At 49.3% G+C, this 20,092-nt stretch overlaps 1 protein-coding gene across 6 annotated transcripts in view; it reads right to left on the bottom strand.

The window, feature by feature from the left end:
* Window positions 1–14,785: 14,785 nt before the first annotated feature.
* OGDH (oxoglutarate dehydrogenase) overlaps window positions 14,786–20,092 on the bottom strand; it is a 95,526-nt gene continuing 90,219 nt past the window's right edge. For 3 of the 6 annotated variants that reach the window (XM_033194052.1, XM_033194056.1, XM_033194058.1), the window contains 3 exons: window positions 16,475–16,638; window positions 16,127–16,281; window positions 14,786–15,985 (listed from right to left, as the gene is read on the bottom strand). In XM_033194052.1, coding sequence (XP_033049943.1) covers window positions 15,865–15,985; window positions 16,127–16,281; window positions 16,475–16,638 — 440 coding nt within the window. In that variant the 3' untranslated portion in view covers window positions 14,786–15,864. The remainder of the gene's footprint in view (window positions 15,986–16,126; window positions 16,282–16,474; window positions 16,639–20,092) is intronic. The other 3 variants (XM_033194053.1, XM_033194055.1, XM_033194054.1) reach the window with 2 other exon arrangements.

Below are 20,092 nucleotides of genomic sequence, written 5' to 3'. Positions count from 1 at the left end.
GCCGGGCTAGGTGGCGGGCGCCTGTAGCCCCAGCTGCTTGGGAGGCTGAGGCAGGAGAATGGCATGAACCCGGGAGGCGGAGCGTGCAGTGAGCTGAGATCTGGCCACTGCACTCCAGCCTGGGCGACAGAGCGAGACTCCGTCTCAAAAAAAAAAAAAAAAAAAGTTAAGGGGATATTATTCAGGTTTTCTGTAAATTAAACATTGGAATAAAAGCAAAATATGTTTTCTTAAAGCAAAAACCTGCTTATAATATGCTCTTTAACAAAAATTTGTAAAGGGTTATAAAAGGTTTATGAGAATCTTACCTTACGGTTAAACATTGACATTGAGTAAATATGTCTATAAGGTTTTATTGAGAATTGGGTTTAACATTAATAATACACTAATGTGAAGGTGAAGTTTGTCTTATTTGGTACAAAAATCATACAGGAAGCACTGTCAAATTGAAATGGTATTTGGCTTTCTTGAGGCTGTATTTTTATAAATACGTTCTTGGTATGTGTTCCAAAATAATGGGAAACTCATAATTCTGATATAACTTAGTATATGTTACTAATAATTACAATTGTTACATAAAGTCATTGTATGCCACAGAGGTAACCAAATTTCTTTGTCAATTATGTTGTTGACTGTAGCTGTCCTAAGACGTTTTGTCATCCATAAATAATTGTTGTCTTGTTTTGGTCCTCTTTAGAAGGTGGTTTATAATCAACTATAGAACTCTAACAGATGTTCTTAAATGCAGGCTTCTGATAACTTTTGAGATAGTGACATTAGAGTAGGGGAAAAAACTTTCAGGACTCTCATGAAGAGCTGAAATGTTCATGAATATCAAACAGATCAGGAGTTAACTGCATGTACTAAACTAATAGAAGCCTGAAGTAATCTTTTTTAACATTTGCTTAAAATATTGCTAATGCTTTGCTTTGTTTTTCAGAGTTAAGAAAAATTTTCTTTTTAGCTGTTCACAGCTTTTAACAATTGAGTAAAGTGAACAAAATTTGGAGCATATTTGTTTCTCTCTACCTGATTTCTCCAGAATTTGGAAACTAGTTGTGAGTATTCTTAACTTAAGGCAATGTAGTTATTGGCATAAGTGCAATAAGAATCTGTTTTCAGCCAGGTGCAGTGCCTCACGCCTGTAATCCTGGCACTTTGGGAAGCCGAGGTGGGTGGATCACCTGGAGTCAGGAGTTCAAGACCACCCTGGCCAACATGGTGAAACCTCGTCTCTACTAAAAATACAAAAATTAGTCAGGCATGGTGCCTGGCACCTGTATGTTGCCCCAGCTACTCAGGAGGCTGAGGCAGCAGAATCACTTGAACCTGGGAGGCAGAGGTTGCAGTACGCTGAGATCATACCATTGCACTCCACCCTGGCGACAAGAGCAAAACTTTGTCCCTGCCCCCCCCCCAAAAAAGAAGAAGAATCCGTTTGTTTTTGCAATAGGACACAATTGGAGAAATTGGTTATTTTAGTCCAGGCGCAGTGGCTCACACCTGTAATCCCAGCACTTTGGGAGGCTGAGGTGGATGGATCACAAGGTCAGGAGTTCAAGACCAGCCTGGCCAAGACGGTGAAACCCCATCTCTATTAAAAATAGAAAAAAATGGCCAGGCGTGGTGGCTCACGCCTGTAATCCCAGCACTTTGGGAGTCCAAGGTGGGTGGATCACGAGGTCAGGAGTTCAAGACCCGCCTGGACAACATGATGAAATCCCATCTCTACTAAAAATACAAAAATTAGCTCAGCACAGTGGCACATACCTATAATCCCGGCTACTCAGGAGGCTGAGTCAGGAGAATCACTTGAAGCCAGGAAATGGAGGTTGCAGTGAGCCAAAATCACACCACTGCACTCCATCCTGGGTGACAGAGTGAGACTCCATCTCAAAAAACAAAACAAAACAAAACAAAACAAAACAAAACAAAAAAACCCAAAAACTGAAAAACAAAAAAATTAGCTGGGCATGGTGGTGGGTGCCTGTAATCCCAGCTACTTGGGAGGTAGAGGCAGAGAATTGCTTGAACCTGGGAAGTGGAGGTTGCAGATCACACCACTGCACTCCAGTCTGAGCAACAGAGTGACACTCCATCTCAAAAAAAAGGAATTGGTTATTTATTATTTATTTTTATTTATTTATTTTTGAGACAGAGTTTCACTCTTGCAGCCCCGGCTGGAGTGCAATAGTGCAAGTGCAATCTCAGCTCACTGCAACCTCTGCCTCCCAGGTTCAAGCAATTCTCCTACCTTAGCCTCCTGAGTAGCTGGGATTATAGGCATGAGCCACCACGTTCAGCCAGAATGCCACTTCTGACAATCCCAGGAGGCTCAAGTTATCTTGGAACATAAAGAGGAGAGGAATTTACCCAACTCATAGGTATTTGATGGTATAAACCCATGGCTGGCTCGGCTTTAAAAAAAGTCTTTTTTTTTTTTTGCCAGAGACAGAGTCACCCAGGCTGCAGTGCAATGGTGCGATCTCAGATCATTGCAACCTCTGTCACCCGGGTTCAAGCAATTCTCCTGCCTCAGCATCCTGAGTAGCTGGGAGTACAGGCATGTATTACCATGCCTGACTAGTTTTTGTATTTTCAGTAGAGACGGGGTTTTGCCATATTGGCCAGGCTGAATGTTTTATATGAGATTCCTTTTATGGAACAGAGTCCCATCAAAGCTAACTTAAAAAGCCTATATGGCAAATAATTATTCTTGCTGGACTTTATACAAATAATCAGGCCAAGCATAATAAAGCAAATCAGTCTTACTATGATTTGTCTTTCGTGAAAATGGGGGAAACTGGAGAGAGAAAAATTAAATTTCAAGAGTTATGTATGGTACACTTGTTATTATATTCTAGTCTCATCAGTTGCTTTTACGTTTTTTTCCCTGCAATTTAAACTAACTGCTTGTTCCTGTGAACCAACCAGTAATCTCTCGCTGCAGCTCAAAAGAAACAGAAGGGATGGGTAATGTAAAAATCTGGATCAGTATTCTAATTCTGGACGCACTGGAATCAGCTAGCAACTTCACATCAGCTTGGTTCCAATAGTAGCTCAGTTCATTGAAAGCCTTCTTATTTAGATTACTTGGGATAATTTCACTTATTTTGCTTTATTGTTTTGGAATATATTATTGTTGTACTCTTTGTATAGGAACGAGGATAAGCTTACTTATTTTTTTTTTTTTTTTCAGATGGAGTCTCATTTTGTCACCCATGCCGGAGTGCAGTGGCGTAATTTTAGTTCACTGCAACCTCCGTCTCCCAGGTTCAAACAATTCTCCTGCTTCAGCCTCCGGAGCAGCTGGGATTATAGGTGTGCACCACCATTCCCGGCTAATTTTTGCATTTTTAGTAGAGACAGGGTTTCACCATGTTGGCCAGGCTGGTCTTGAACTCCTGACCTCAAGCGATCTGCCCGCCTCGCTCTCCCAAAGTGCTGGGATTACCGGTCTGAGCCACTGTTCCTGGCCCCAGATAATCACCTTTTGTTGGAACTCAAAAGTTATGAATGACCCTCACCATACCAACATTTTCTGACTGGGTTCCTCTCTACCCTAAATGCAAGAGACCCAGTAGTTAGGCAGGAATGTCATTGCCCCTATTCTGGCTGAAGAAGTTACAGAAGACGGATCTTCATCCCTCTGCAACCTTTAGGATGAAGGGTTCGCCTATAAAAGAGGGGGAGGGAAATGTCAGAGGCATTTGAACTGGAGCAACTGCATCTTGAATAGGGGCTGGGTAAAATGAGAATGAGATTGAGATCTACTGGGCTGCATTCCCAAATGGTTAGGTATTCTAAGTCACAGGATGAGATAGGAAGTTGGTGCAAGATACAGGTCATGAAGACCTTGCTGATAAAACAGTAAAGAAGCTGGCCAAAACCCACCCAAACCAAAATAGTGATGAGAGTGACCTCTGGTCATCCTCACAGCTACACTCCCACCTGTGCCATGACAGTTTACAAATGCCAGGCAATGTCAGGAAGTTACCCTACATGGTCTAAAAAGGTGGCTCATGAATAATCTACCCCTTGTTTAGCATATAATCAAGAAATAACCATAAAAATGGGCAACCAGCAGCCCTCAGGGCTGCTCTTTCTATGGAGTAGCCATTCTTTTATTCCTTTACTTTTTTTTTTGAGACAGAGTCTCATTCTGCTGCCCAGGCTGGAGTGCAGTGGTGCAATCTTGGCTCATTGCAACCTTTGCCTACCAGGTTCAAGCAATTCTGCTGCCTTAGCCTCCCGAGTAGCTAGGATTACAGGTGCCTGCCACTACACTGGCTATTTTTTGTATTTGTAGTAGAGACAGAGTTTCACCATGTTGGCCAGGCTGTCTTGAACTCCTGACCTGGTGATCCACCCACCCTGGCCTCCCAAACTACTGGGATTACAGGCATGAGCCACTGTGCCTGGTGGAAGCGTTCTTTCTTTCTAATAAACTTTCCTTTTTCAAACCTACACTGTTGTCAGCAAATTCTTCCTACTAACCTGTGAGTCGGCAACTTCCTGGTACTGGTCTCTGATACCTTGCCTGGCAAGCACTTTGGGAGGCTGAGGCAGGAGGATCGCTTGAGGCTAGGAGTTCAACACTAGTCTGCATAACATAAAAGACCCCATCTCTACAAAAGAACAAACAAAAAAATATAGCCAGTAATGATGGCACATGCCTGTGGTTCTAGCTACTTGGGGGGCTGAAACCTGAGAATCACTTGAACCCGAGAGGGACAGGGTGCTGTGAGCTGAGACTGCATCACTGCACTCCAGCCTGGGTGACAGTAACATCCTGTTTCAAAATTAATTTTAAAAAAACCTGGGGCCAGGCATGGTGGCTCAAGCCTGTAATCCCAGCACTTTGGGAGGCCGAGACGGGCAGATCACGAGGTCAGGAGATCGAGACCATCCTGGCTAACACGGTGAAATCCCGTCTCTACTAAAAAAATACAAAAAACTAGCCGGGCGAGGTGGCGGGCGCCTGTAGTCCCAGCTACTCGGGAGGCTGAGGCAGGAGAATAGCGTGAACCCGGCAGGCGGAGCTTGCAGTGAGCTGAGATCCAGCCACTGCACTCCAGCCTGGGCGACAGAGCGAGACTCCATCTCAAAAAAAAAAAAAAAAAACCCAACATGTATGTAGCCTGGGCAACAGGGTAAAAATGCATTTCTACAGAAAATACAAAAAATAGCTGGGCATGGTGGCATGTACCTGTAGTCCCAGCTACTCAGGAGACTGAGGTGGGAGGATTGCTTGGGCCTGGGAGGTCAAGGCTGCAATGAGCCATGATCATACCACTGCACTCCATCCTGGGCGATAGAGCCAGATACTGTCTTAAAAAACAACCAACTGGCCGGGCACTGTGGCTCATGCCTGTAATCCCAGCACATTGGGAGGCTGAGGTCGGTGGATCACCTGAGGTTGGGAGTTCGAGACCAACCTGATCAACATGGAGAAACCCCATCTCTACTAAAAATATAAAAATTAGCTGGGCTTGGTGGTACATGCCTGTAATCCCAGCTACTTGGGAGGCTGAGGCAGGAGAATTGCTTGAACCTGGGAGGCAGAGGTTGCAGTGAGCTGAGATCGCAACACTGCACTCCAGCCTATACAACAAGAGTGAAACTCCATCTCAAAAAAAAAAAAAACCAAAACAAACAAACAAACAAAACCAACCAACCAACCAAATAAAAACAAAAAACAAAAAAACATGTAGACGGTTGGGTGCAGTGGCTCATGGCTGCAATCCCAGCACTTTGGGAAGCCAGGCAGGTGGATCACTTGAGGTCAAGAGTTTGAGACCAGCCTGACCAATACGGTAAAACCCTGTCTCTACCAAGAATACAAAAATTAGCCAGGTATGGTGGTGCACACTTGTAATCCCAGGTACTCAGGAGGCTGAGGCAGGAAAATCACTTGAACCCAGGAAGCGGAGGTTGCAGTGAGCTAAGATTGCGCCATTGCATTCCAGCCTGGTTGACAGAGCGAGACTGTCTCAAAAAAAAAAAAAAAAAAAATTGATTACATAACTAAAAAGACAGCGTGGTATTGGTGAAGAATAAAGACAAAGATCAATGCATAGAGTAGCAAGACCCAAACAAAGAATACCCAACTAGTGACAGGTATGCATCACCATGCCCAGCTAATTTTTTTGTAATTTTAGTAGAGATGCAGTTTGGTCACCATGTTGGCCGGGTTGTTCTCAAACTCCTGAGTGTGATGGCTCATGCCTGTGATCCCAGAACTTGGGAGGCTGAGACAGGCAGATCACTTGAGGTCAGGTGTTTGAGACCAGCCTGGCCAACATCGTGAAACTGCCGTCTCTACTAAAAATACAAAGAAATTTGCCAAGCGTGGTGGCACGTGCCTGTAGTCCCAGGCTGAGGCATGGGGATCCCTTGAACCCTGGAGGCACAGGTTGCAGTGAACCGAGATCACACCACTCACTGCACTCCAGCTTCGGCAACAGAGCAACACTCTGTCTCAAAAAAAAAAAAGGAAAAAGAAAAAAACACTGTCGATTGTTTTCCTTGTAGTGGCAGCCTCGCCTTTATTTTAGGTTAAATGTTGGCCAAATGTCAGGTGTGAACAGCCATAATATGTATGTTGGTTTCAAGTAGAAGTGGTGTGGCATGAGGAGAGAGGAGCCCAAAGTGCTTTCCTGGAGGTGACATTCAGGTGTCACTACCTGGCATTTCCTCTTCCCCTTTTGTCACATGGACTATTAAAAGGACATGTACTTAAGGGTAGAGATTTAATAAAATTAGTAATTGCATTGCTTCACCAAGGACATTCTTAAATTTCACATGATTTCACTAACCTTGATGTGGTTAATTGATGTAATATTAACAGCTGGTGAATTTGGTTTGCTGATGTAAAGAATGCTCTGTGGGCCAGGTGTGGTGGCTCACGCCTGTAATCCCAGCACTTTGGGATGCCGAGGCAGGTGGATCACTTGAGGTCAGGAGTTTGAGACCAGCCTAGCCAACATGGTGAAACCCCATCTCTGTTGAAAACACAAAGATTAGCCGGGCGTGGTGTCAGGTGCCTGTAGTCCCAGCTACTTGGGAGGCTGAGGCAGAAGAATCACTTGAACCCGGGAGGCGGAGGTTGCAGTGAGTGGAGATGCCACCACTGCACTCCAGCCTGGTGATAGAGTGAGACTCTATCTCAAAAAAAAAAGAATGCTTCTGTGAGAGCATGGGGACAGGGAAGAGGAGAAGAGTATGGTGACAGCTCTTTCAGTTTGGTGCTCTGTGCCAGCAGATTTGGCAGGCACCGTTGTCTGTTCAGTATCAGGGCAAATGTCCATATAGACAAAAAGGCCAATTGTTTTGAAAATAGTTTTGGTCTCACCAACCGCTGACAGGGCCTAAGGGGCCTCCCAGGGGCTGTAGCCCACCCTTTGGGAACAATGACCTACTCTAAATCTTTGCTTCACTGTTGCCATATTGGAGGGCTGTGGGGACAGGCGTAGGCTGGTGGCAATGCTCTGGCCACCCCAAAAAAGTGTGTTGATGGGCAGTGTAGACAGGTCACGTGGCTGTCTTCAGGGCTACTGTCCAGCCCAGGATGGCCTTGGTCTTTGGATCAGCTTCCCCATCTCCCCCAGACCCTGTTGGCCCACTCTCTGCCCCTCAATGCCTGCCAATTAAGTGACTCCATTCCTCCATGCAAGCCGGTTTCAGCAGGGCCTGTGCAATGCCTAGTGGGGTCTGCAGCCCTGGGCCTCCATTCATCTTGGCCCAGTGAAGAGTGCCTGGCATGGCTATGACCAGTGTGGAGCCCTCACTCCTCCCAAGGCAGCACCAGCCATTGCTTCCAAGTCTAAGTTCCCTGGAGGCCATCCTGGCTGCCCCTCCTGCCCTCCTGCCCAGTCTGACCCATCACAGGCTGCCTCTAAACCTTGTTCTTTCTTCTCCATTTCCCTAGCTGTGCACAATCACTGCCAACGGTTACTTGTTCAGATGCAAGCTCCTTCCCACATGTTCTAGGACTTTTCTCAACCTGCACCCCTTTGTCTAACTGCCTTCATGTCTAGTGACGTGCGGCTTGTGCTCTCCCAGCGGGCCAAGAGTTTGCTAACAGCCATGGCATGGCCTCCTGCCTGCAGTACCCACAACAAAACTTACCTGCCTCATGGAAAAATCTACCAAAAACTCTCCTCCCTGGGAATCTTCTCAGGTTACCCTGATGCCCTGGCCTAGTCTGCTCACCACTTCCTTGTCCTAACCGGCCTGAATGTGCTGCAGCCATGCGGGCTTTAGTGGTGAACCATGCTCCATGCCAGTCCAGCATGTGCAGTGTATCTGCAGTGTACCGTGTGTGTGTGTGCTGTATACGTGTGGCCTTGTTTGGCCTCTCTGTGATGTTTCCAAAGGCAAGGATGTTACCTTCTCTTTACATAGTACCATTCCCCCATTGCCTAACATTTGCCAGCACTCTCAGAAAGTCAATAAACTAAGGCTCATTCCATAATATTTTCCTTTTTTTGTGTGTGACAGAGTTTCGCTCTATCTCCCAGGCTGGAGAGCAGTGGCGCGATCTTGGCTCACCGCAACCTCTACCTCCTGGGTTCAAATGATTCTCCTGCTTCAGCCTCCTGAGTAGCTGGGATTACAGGCACGTACCACCACACCTGGCTAATTACTGTATTGTTAGTAGAGACAAGGTTTCACCATGTTGGCCAGGCTGGTGTTGAACACTTGACCTTAGGTGATCCGCCCGCCTTGGCCTCCCAAAGTGCTGGGATTACAGGCACAAGCCACCGTGCCCCGCCTCATTCCATAATTGAAGCACATCTCAGTTCTAATCTTAGCTGGCAATCTTAAGGGTATCTACAGACAAAGCAACGAGCAGTGCAGAGTGAGAATTGAGTGGGTCGGGTATGGTGGTTCATGCCTGTAATCCCAGCACTTTGGGAGGCTGAGGACGATGGGGTGCTTGAGCCCAGGAGTTCGAGACCAGCCTGGGCAACATGGCAAAACCCCATCTCTACAAAAAAATTACAAAAATTCGTTGGGCCTGGAGCGATGGCTCACACCTGTAATCCCAGCACTTTGGGAGGCTGAGGGTGGATCGCTTGAGCCCAGGAGTTTGAGACCAACCTGGGCAACATGGCAAAAACCCATGTATTTTAAAAGAAAAAAATTGCCCGGCATGGTGGCTCACGCCTATAATCCCAGCACTTCAGGGGGCCGAGGCAGGTGGATAACCTGAGGTCAGAAGTTTGAGACTAGCCTGACCAACAAGGTGAAACCCCATCTTTACTAAAAATACAAAAATTAGCCGGGTGTGGTGGTGGGCACCTGTAATCCCAGCTACTAGGGAGGCTGAGGCAGGAGAATCGCTTGAACCCAGGAGGCAGAGGTTGCAGTGAGCATCCGAGGGGCTGCAGCCCACCCTGGCTAGGCTGGTCTGAACTCCTGATCTCAGATGATCCACCTACCTTGGCCTCCCAAAGTGCTGGGATTACAGACGTGAGCCACTGCTCCCGGCCTGAAGTTTTGTTATTACTCAAGTCAGTCTCCCCGCGCATTCGAGCATTTGGGGATCAGAGTTTTTAAGGGTAGTTTGGTGGGTGGGGGGAGGCAGCCAGTGAGTCAGGAGTGCTGATTGGTTGGGTTGGAGGTGAACTCATAGGGAGCTGAAGCTGTCCTCTTGTGCTGGGTCAGTTCCCGGGTGGGGGCCACAAGATCACATGAGCCAGTTTATCCATCTGGGTGGTGCCAGCTGATCCATCCAGTGCAGGGTCTGATCTCAGGTCTTACAATAGTGATGTTATCGCCAGAAGCGACTTGGGGAGCATCAGAATCTTGTAGCCTCCAGGGACATGACTCCTTAAACCAAAATTTCTAACCTATTGACTAATTTATTCGTCCTATAAAGGCAGTCTCATCCCAGGCAAGAAGGGGGTTCGTTTTGGGAAAGGGCTGTTATATTTGTCTCAAACTATAAACTATAAACTAAGTTCCTCCCAAAGTTAGTTCAGCCTATGCCCGGGAATAGACAAAGACAGCTTGGAGGTCAGAAACAGGATGGAGCTGGCCAGGTCAGACCTCTGTCACTGTCTCAGTTACAATTCTGCAATGACAGTTTCAGGAGGCCCCTTTGGGGAAGTAGAAATGACCAGCATGGGGCGGGAGTTAGAAGGTTCTTACAACACAGAATGAACACAACGTTTGTGGTGCCTTGAACCCCAAAGAGCAAGTGCTGGCCACTCAGTCAGTAAACCCTGGGTGAAGGGTGGGGAGGGGGTTGAGGGAGTCCCATCCCAACTTTGGAAATCTAGGCAGGACCTGGCCCACCATGGTATAAGGGGCTCTGGTATTGAGTCTTGGAAGGAAAGAGCTATGATAGCTTCCTGACATGATGGCCAAAGTCCTGTTCCATTTTCCTATTACCAGTCTTTCTGCTCAGTCTTTAGTTACCACCTCTCCAATGGAGGGAAAATGTAATAGACGAGCAAGTATCCCTTCATCCTGGAAGCCCAAGGGAATCCCTGCCATGCGCCAGGCACTGCAGCCAACGTGGGGGATAGCAGTGGCAGGATGGTGACACACACACAGCTCCTGAATGACGGGGCTGGCTGGGAGGGGATGGGCTCTGCAGACAAGGCAGGGAAAGGGATTCCAGGGAGAGGGAGCAAGGAGATGAGAAGGGGGCACCTAGTTCATCTCCAGATCCTCTTTGGGCAGCCTGGAGCAGCGGTGGGGAGGGAGGACAGCCCCCTAAGCAATCAGACTGCTGGGGAAGGTGAGCTATTGGTTTCCTACAGGGGACAGATAGGATCCAATCTGAGTTTGAAGATCTTTTGCAGTAACAAGGCAGTCCATAAAGACCTGAAGAGACGAGTAGGTGGATCTTGGCACAGCCCCAGCAGGGGGAGGGAATAAGGGGTACAGGATGCCCAGTGGCACTGCCAGGTTATTGGCATGGCTGATTTAAAAAACCTAGGGAGGGACAAGATCTGGGGCTGAGTGGAGAAAAAGAATACTTCCCTTGGACATCGAGACTCAACCTCTGCTCTGCAGAGGCACATGGTTAGCTGTTGGGGCCTGCTTCCCCACCGCCTTTCTTCCCACTGTCTTATCCAGTGCCCCAGGGGCCAGGACCCCCACCCACAGATGACTAATAGGACCCGGTGTGTCTCCCTGCTCTGATCCGTAAAGCCAATGGCCTCCCTGACATTTCCATCTGGAAGTCACGAAGCTTTCAAATTCGGCCTCCCCTACCCCCCACACACCCCTCTGACCTACTCTCTCCCAGTTCCACATTGCTGTTGGCCAGGCAAGCCTTGCTGAAATCTGTCTGCATTCTGCCCAAGTTTTTGTCTCACCTGGATCTCTAAGCTCCGCCCATTTTCCTCCAACACCTCTGAGTGCAGGTAACATCTGCTCCCACAGACCACTAGGGCCTCTGGACATACCAACCTGGTCACCAATCTGTTTACCTTCCTTTCCTGGTCTCTGGCTGTGACAAATGAAGCAATGTAGCTTCGCTAACTCCAGAACTAAGCAAAACTGTTCCTTGATCCACAGCCCAGACCCTTCACTGAACTTAGGTGCTAAACTCTGTTAAGCCTGACCTTTAGGACCAGAGTGAGCAGAGGAAACGAGAGAGAAGACCTGGCACAAAGGGAACAGCCCCTATCCTCGGGGCTTGTTCAGTAGTGACTTTCCCCACTAGGGCTGGTTCCTTACACAGCGTAGAGGTCTGGGCAGGGAAGGGACTCAGGGTGCCCAGGTCAAGAGTTCCAGAGGCAGACCAGAACCCAGTTCTGCACTGGGGAGAGCTGGGGACAGGTAGGTCTCAAGACTGACAACCCACACCCGACACACCAATGGATAGAACGCTGGAGGGGGAGACCCTCTGGCCAGGGGCCTGGGTGGACTTGGGCACTTGGGAGTTAACAGAAGTTCCCATGGCAATCTGGGGCCCTGAGCCCATGAGCCAGATTGGGGGCCAGTGAGGCCCTAGGGAGTAGAGGTCTGGGAAGATGGGTGAGGCTGGGTGGGGGAATGAGGCCTTAGGAAGTGGGTAACGTGGCCCCTTTGGGTATCCTGGAGAAAACCCCCTGCTCTGGCCCTCATTCAGGGAAGTCTTTGGTCTATTTTGGGGACTGAGAGAGCAGGGGTCCCTTAGCAGAGACCTGCTGGTCAGAAGATCCTGGAACCCTACATAGGGACATTTCTTTTTTTTTTTTTTTTTTTTTTTTTTTGAGACGGAGTCTTGCTCTGCCACCCAGGCTGGAGTGCAGTGGCGGATCTCAGCTCACTGCAAGCTCCGCCTCCCGGGTTACGCCATTCTCCTGCCTCAGCCTCCCGAGTAGCTGGGACTACAGGCGCCCGCCTCGTCGCCCGGCTAGTTTTTTGTATTTTTAAGTAGAGACGGGGTTTCACCGTATTAGCCAGGATGGTATCGATCTCCTGACCTCGTGATCCGCCCGTCTCGGCCTCCCAAAGTGCTGGGATTACAGGCTTGAGCCACCGCGCCCGGCCCATAGGGACATTTCTACCATCTCTGTACAGTGAAATCCCAATTGAATACTATCCCGACAGGGAGCTCACTACCCCACCAAAGTTAGGCCGGAAGTATCACCGGACATTGATTCCAATTTTGTTTCTCCTGGAGGAAAGGGAGGGAATCCGGGTGTAGCGTTCCTACTTACTCCAGTGGGGCCGGCAGCCTCTTCTCCCTTCTCAGGTGTGGCACCTTTGCACAAACATGGGGATGGAGTGAATTCTCACCCTATCATTCCCCCATCCCCCACCCCCTCCAGAAAGCACTAGCTCTCAGACCACACTGAGTTCATGGGGCTGGTGATCCCCTTTCACCCTCATCCACCCCACCCATCACCAGCAGTGGCACTTGGGTGAGGGGGGCTGGCTCTGAAATTCCCTCCCCAGTGGAGCAAGCTGATACTCTCACATCTAGCTTAGGTATTTCGGATGCAGAAGTATCTTTTTTATATCCAGAACAGCACAAGGACGCTGACAGTGATGTTGGGTAGGTTATGTCCCTGCCTGCTCTGCCCTACTGGTGACAATTCAGGAGCTTCAGGGGTGAGTCAGGGCCAAGCTGACACAGAACAAGGCCTCTTTGTCCTAAAAACGGTTTGCATTTCCCTTCAGCTCATGCACACCACACCATGCCTGCTACATCTGTGACACTAACCCAAGGCTGTCACCTGATGTCACTGCTGTTTGGTAAACACACACACACACACCCAGTCCTGGCCCACGAAGTCTCATCTAAACACACAAGATGCTGCCTTGACTGCGTGGACCTTCTTCCTTCTAACAATTCTTTTCTAATTTTGGAAAATGGGACAATAAAAAACGGAAACAGAACAAAACCAGGGAACCATCTGCAAGACACCATGTGTGAGCACCTGGTCCAGCATGTTCTGACTGTTCCTGATCTTTCCAGAGCCCTTACAAAGCCCTGTTCTCCTTGCAGGGTGCTGAGGGCCACAGACCTGCAGTGAGAACTTACGAAGACCCGCTACATACTTTGAGCTTCCAGAGGGGCTTTGCCTGTTCCTGTGGTCAGAATTACTGCCAGGATGACCTAGGGGTCACTGTGTTGAGCCGCTTCAGGAACCAACTCAAGCCCCACTCTCTGGGAAGTGTTCCCAGACCCTCAGAATCACGTTGGGCTCTGCTCATCTGGATGTTCCGCTTTCCTCATAGACGAGTCTCAGCTTCCCCTGCTGCAGCACACTGAGGCCATTTATCCAAAATCTTTTTATGTTGTTGTTGAGACAGGGTCTTGCTTTGTCACCCAGCTGGGAGTGCAACCACAGCTCCCCGCAGCCCTGACCTCCCAGGCTTGAGTGATCCTCCCACCTCAGCCTCCTGAGGCTGGAACTACAGGTATACGCCATCACACCCTGCTGATGTTTAAACTTTTTTGTAGAGATAGGGTCTATGTTGCCCAGGCTGATCTTGAACTCCTGGCCTGAAGCTATCCTCCTGCCTTGGTCTCCCATAGTACTGATTACAGGTGTGAGCCACCCAGCCCGGCCAGGATTTTGGGTAAGTGGCGAGGCACAGGGAGGTGGCACTGGCCACCAGCAGACGCATGTAGGAGCACCTGTCTACAGCTCTGGGGGTGGTGGCAGCAGCTCTTCATGTCCACCCCAGGACCCACTCCACTTGGCACCGGCTGGTGGTCATGCTTCCATCAGAAGAACCTTGGGCCATGCTTCAAAGGGACAACAGGATAAATCAAGGGACCCAGGCAGGTGCTCCCTAGAGAACAGGGTGGTGGGTCAGAGGCTTGACCCCACTTAAGCTCTTCCTCAGGGGTGAGATTGGTTGAGTGCTCAGGAAGCCAATACCTGGCTTGTTATGGGATGAAGCTCTCGGCCAGAGGGGACCCAAGTGTGAGCTGGTGAGAGGCCCCATCTCCAGGTTGGAAGCGTTGCTTGGGCGCCGGGGAGCACCAGTGACCAAACGTGTGGTTAGGGTGAGCCCGCAGGCACGCTGGCTCAAAGGGAGAGGCACAGAGTGCAGAGTACTTTTTCAAGGTGGAGCCAGGGGAAGGACCCAGAGCAGGCAAAGCTCCGAAACAGGACTGCACCCAAACAGCCTAGCGGCCCAGGCCACCTCTGCCGCGTTCACAATGATGGCTTTGCCTGCGAGGGCCTGCAAGTAAGTGGTGGTCATCACGCCCCCTGTCCAACGAGGAGGGGGCTGCTTCCCAGGCGCGTTAGGAGGGGCCTGGCCCAGCCCCTTCCCCTCAGGGGAGAAGGCAGAACAGACGAGACAGACACAGCAGACGTGCCCACGGATATAACTTAGTTTATGGGTCAAGCCAATGCAATGCAAAGTTGTTTCTGTTCCTTTTTTTTTTTTTTTAACCAAAATAAATAAATCAGATCTGTCCCTGTGAAGGTCAGAGTGATGAATGAGGGCAGCTGACCCCTTGGCCATGGTCTGCTCCTCATCCCCAGCCCTCCTCTCCCTCTTCTGACCTGCTTTGGCACAGCAAAGAAAATGATGCATCAGAAAGTCTCCATTGGGTTAAAGGAGAAAGAAAGAATGGTTGGGGTGGGGAAAGAGGCCAAGGGAGGAGGTGGGTGGAGGTGGAGGGTTAACAGGACCAAGACAGACCAGCCAGTGCCCCAGTGGTGGCGACCTGAGCTGGACTTCCTAGCTATGCACAGACTCTGTGGGGTCCAGGTGCTGCCAGGGCCCAGGCGGGGTGGGTGGGACATGCTTGGGCCCCACAGACAGCCTGGAACCCTCGAAGGAACAGCAGAGAATGGACACTACAGAGACTGAAGCTGCCCTTTCTGTGCCAGGTCAGGCCAAGGCTCTCTCCTGCCAGCTGCCCCGGGTCGTCCTCAGTTCACGCCACAGCTGGGGCCCACCCTAGAAACCTCTGCCAGCCATGGCTAGATCCGACTCCAGGATCCTCTATAGAGTCTAAGGCTCAGGCTCACGATGAAGCTATCCTAGTCTCAAACACAGGAGCCTGTGCCCTGCTGGGTGACGGGGTTGTCAGCACACTAGGAAGCCACACAAGGCCCAGTCCCTACCCTAGTGGGTGACACTGGTGGGGAGGGTTATGGCCAGAGCTGACCCCTCCCCAAGGACATCCCTTGGGGGCTACCTTTCCTCTTCCTGCTCCCCCTGGCCTCCTGGAAGTCAGCAGAGCCTGGGCAGCGTGTGGCCTGTGGGGCAGCCAAGCACTGGAGGGGGACGACAGCCTAACTCCTATGAGAGCAGAGGGAGGGGTGGCGGCACAGCGAGGAAGGCGGTGGTGTGGGCAGCGCTGAGGCACTATTCTTTAGTTGAGAAGCAAGGGGCAGTCATGGGTGTGGAGAGGGCAGTGGCCCAAGCAACCCTAGGCAGCATCTATGAGAAGTTCTTAAAGACGTCCAGGTCGAAGGCCGTGTCCAGGAGGCGCTGCAGCTCCGTCAGGTGGGTCTTCTTATTGCCAGTGGCTGGAGCAGCTGCTGGGTCCCGGCCGGCATACCTGAGAGACGGAGGGATTGGGCAGTGAGGGCAGGGGCCACTGAGTGTGCCCAGCCCATCCCTCTGCTGCATGTGCCTGGCTAACTGCCTACTGGCCTGAGGGGAGGGTCCCACAGCCTTCCTGGCGGGGACGGAGCCTTACCAGACGGGCTTGGCGCGGCTGATGGTGGTCCGAAGTCTTGGCTTCACGTAGTCATAGTAGCCTTGGTTCTTGTGCTCCTCCTGGCACCAGGCCAGCTCAGCATTGGGGTACTTCTGCACCTCCTTCAGCAGGAGGTCAAAGGGGAATGGCGACAGCTAGGAGACAGCAGGGGTCAGATCAAAGAGGGGAAACTCAGAGGGCAGGCAGGATCCAGCAAAGGGAAACTGGTGTTCCAAGCAGGGAAGGTCAAGAACCTGAGGGCCACACCGCAGGCGAGGCTGTTCTATGAAGGCACCAGAGCCCTGACCCCTACATGGGGGACACCCTGGTGGCACGACCCACCCTCACCTGCTCGATCCTTGTGATGGCCACCTGGCCCACCATGTCGCGTGCTTTGCGCTCTCGGGTGAGGTCATAGTACACTTTGCCGGTGCAGAAAAGAAGCCTTCTGACATTCTCTGGGTTCTGAGCTGCAGGGCCATCTTCTGGGATCACCCGCTGGAAGTGGGTTCCTGCAAGACAGTTCCCACGGCCGGGCTGGTTCTCTCAGGGCTGTGGCTGAGAGCTCTCCTGGGCCTGGTCTCACTTCTGCTGTGTGAGCAGAGGGCTCCCGGAGCCAGGGCTCCATGGACTGCTGCCAGGACACACAGCTTTCAAGGGTTAGAGATGCTTCCCCTTCACCAGCCTCTGATGCCCAGTATTTGCTCAGACCAGGCGCACTTTGAAAAGCACGTGATGTGTAACAAATACACAGCAGACATGGCCAGCTCTGGCTATCAAGTAACACCAGGCTAGCCTTCAAAACAGCTTGGCTCAGACTTCAGAGACAAGAGTGTGTATTAAAACATCCCGGCCGGGTGCAGTGGCTCATGCCTACAATCCTAGCACTTTGGGAAGCTGAGGCGGGCAGATTGCCTGAGTTGAGAAGTTCGAGACCAGCCTGGGCAACATGGTGAAACCCCGCCTCTACTAAAAAAATACAAAAAATTAGTCTGGCGTGGCAGCGTGTGCCTGTGGTCCCAGCTATGCGGGAAGCTGAGGTGGAAGAATTGGTTGGGTCCAGGAGGCAGAGGTTGCAGTAAGCCAAGATTATGCACTACAGCTTGGGCAACAGAGCAAGACTCCATCTCCAAAAAACAAAAAGAAAAAAAAAAATCCCATGTTTATTCTATTTCTGCTGCTCAGGATTTTACAAATATAAAAACTTTCAACACAATCAGAGAAAATATTCAGATAGAGAACAGCGGCCGGGCGCGGTGGCTCAAACCTGTAATCCCAGCACTTTGGGAGGCCGAGACGGGTGGATCATGAGGTCAGGAGATTGAGACCATCCTGGCTAACATGGTGAAACCCCGTCTCTACTAAAAAAATTAGCCGGGCAAGGTGGCGGGCGCCTGTAGTCCCAGCTACTCGGGAGGCTGAGGCAGGAGAATGGCGTGAACCTGGGAGGCAGAGCTTGCAGTGAGCTGAGATCTGGCCACTGCACTCCAGCCTGGGCAACAGAGCGAGACTCCGTCTCAAACAAACAAACAAACAAAAAAAAAAAAAAAAAAAAAAAAAGAAAAAGAGAACAGCGTGTTGGCCAGGTGTGGTGGCTCAGGCCACCACAGCACTTTGGGAGGCTGAGGCAGGAGGATCCCTTGAGCTCAGGAGTTTGGGACCAGCCTGGACAACATGGTGATATTCTGTTCCTACAAAAGTACAAAAATTAGCCAGGCATGGTGGTGCACACCTTGTGTTCCCAGCTACTTGGGAGGCTTTGGTGGGGGAGTCACTCTAGTCTGGGAGGCAGAGGTTACAGTGAGCCATGATCACGCCTCTGCACTCCAACCTGGGTGACAGGGTGAGAATCCACCGCAAAAAAAAAAAAAAAAAAAAAGTGGGTTGAATGGTACAAACACACAGTTAGAAGGAATAAATTCAACGTCTGATAAAGGAGTAAGGTTAACAAACATGTATTGTACTCGAGTGATGGACACCCTAATACCCTGACCTAAGCGCTGCACATCATATACACGTAACCAAAACCAGTTGTGTTTCTATACACAAACAATGAACAATAAGAAAAGGAAATTAGGTCAACAATTCCATTTATGATACAAAAAAATCAAAGGCTGGGCACAGTGGCTCAAACATGTAATCCCAGGACTCTGGGAGGCTGAAGTAGGAGGATCACTTGAGCCCAGGAATTGAGGCTGCAGTGAGCTATGAATGTATCACAGCACTCCGGCCTGGGTGACAGAGTGAGACTCTGTCAAAACACAAAAAATAAAAATCAAAACAAAAAAATTAGCTCAAAGTGGATCAAAGATCTAAACACAAGAGCAAAAACTATAAAACTCAGAAGAAAACATAGGGCAAAAGTTTCGCAACACTGAATTGGTAATGATTTCTTAGATATGACACCAAAGTCACAGGCAACTGAAGAAAAAATAGACAAATCTGACTTCATGAAAATTAAAAACTTTTGTACATCAGAAGATACTAACAACAGGCCAGGTGTGGTGGCTCATGCCTGTAATCCCAGCACTTTGGGAGGCCGAGGTGGGCAGATCACCTGAGGTCAGGAGTTTAAGACCAGCCTGGCCAACATGGTGGAATCCTGTCTATACTAAAAATACAAAAATTAGCTAGGCATGGTGGTGTGCGCCTGTAATCCCAGCTACTCAGGAGGCTGAGGCAGGAGAATCACTTGAACCCGGGAGGCAGAGGTTGCAGTGAGCTGAGATTGCGCCAATGCACTCCAGCCTGGGTAACAGAGTAAGACTCCACCTCGATGAAAAAAAACAAACCCAAACCCAAACCCAAAGATACTAACAACATAATAAAAGAGCAACCCATAGAATGGGAGAAAATATTTGCAAATTATATTTCTGATAAGGAATTAATATCTAGAATATACAGAGAACGCTTAAGAGTCAAAAACAAGCAACCAGATTCAAAAATGGGCAAATGATTTGAATAGGCTGGGTGCCGTGGCTCATGCCTGTAATCTCAATACTTTGAGGCCAATGTAGGAGGATTCCTTGAGCCCAGGAGTTCAAGACTAGCTTGGACAACATAGTGAGACCCTGTCTCTTAAAAAAAAAAAAAAAAAAAAGGATTTTAATAGACAGTTCTCCAAGGAAGACATACAAATGGCCAATAAGCATATGAAAAGATGCTCAATATCACTTAATCATTAGAGAAATGTAAATCAAAACCCAATGACGAAATATCATCTCACACCCATTAAGATGGCTACTATGAAAAAAACCAGAAAATAGTAGGTGCTGATGAGGATGTAGAGATGGTGGGATCCTCATATACTGTTGGTGGGATGTAAAATGCAGCCACTGTGGAAAGTTTGGCAGTTCCTCAAAAAGCTAAAAATAGAATTACCATATGGTCCAGCAATTCCACTTCTGAGTACATATTCAAAATAACTGAAAGCAGGGACTCAAAGAAATATTTGTACACCGATGTTCATAGCAGCTCCTCTAATCACAATACCTGAAACATGGAAGCAACCCAAGCATCCATCGACAGATGAACGGATGAGTGAAATGTGGAAATGTGGCATACACAGATAACGGAATATTTTCAGTTTTTTTTCTTTTTTTTTTGAGATGGAGTTTCGTTCTTGTTGCCCAGGCTGGAGTGCAATGGCGCGATTTCGGCTCACCACAACCTCTGCCTCCCGTGTTCAAGTGATTCTCCTGCCTCAGCCTCCCAAGCAGCTGGGATTCCAGGCATGCACCACCACTCCCAGCTAGTTTTTTTTTTTTTTTTTTAAGACGGAGTCTCTCTCTGTTGCCCAGGCTGGAATGCAGTGGTGCGATCTTGTCTCACTGCAACCTCTGCCTCCCAGGTTCAAACAATTCTCCGTCTCAGTCTCCTGAGTAGCTGGGATTACAGGTGTGTGCCACCATGCCCGGCTAATTTTTGTATTTTTAGTAAAGACAGGGTTTCATCATATTGGTCAGG

This window comes from Trachypithecus francoisi, unplaced genomic scaffold (genome assembly GCF_009764315.1).
Source record: "Trachypithecus francoisi isolate TF-2019V2 unplaced genomic scaffold, Tfra_2.0 Lachesis_group4, whole genome shotgun sequence".
Classification (NCBI taxonomy): domain Eukaryota; kingdom Metazoa; phylum Chordata; class Mammalia; order Primates; family Cercopithecidae; genus Trachypithecus; species Trachypithecus francoisi.
This window is presented reverse-complemented; position numbering and strand designations above follow the sequence as displayed.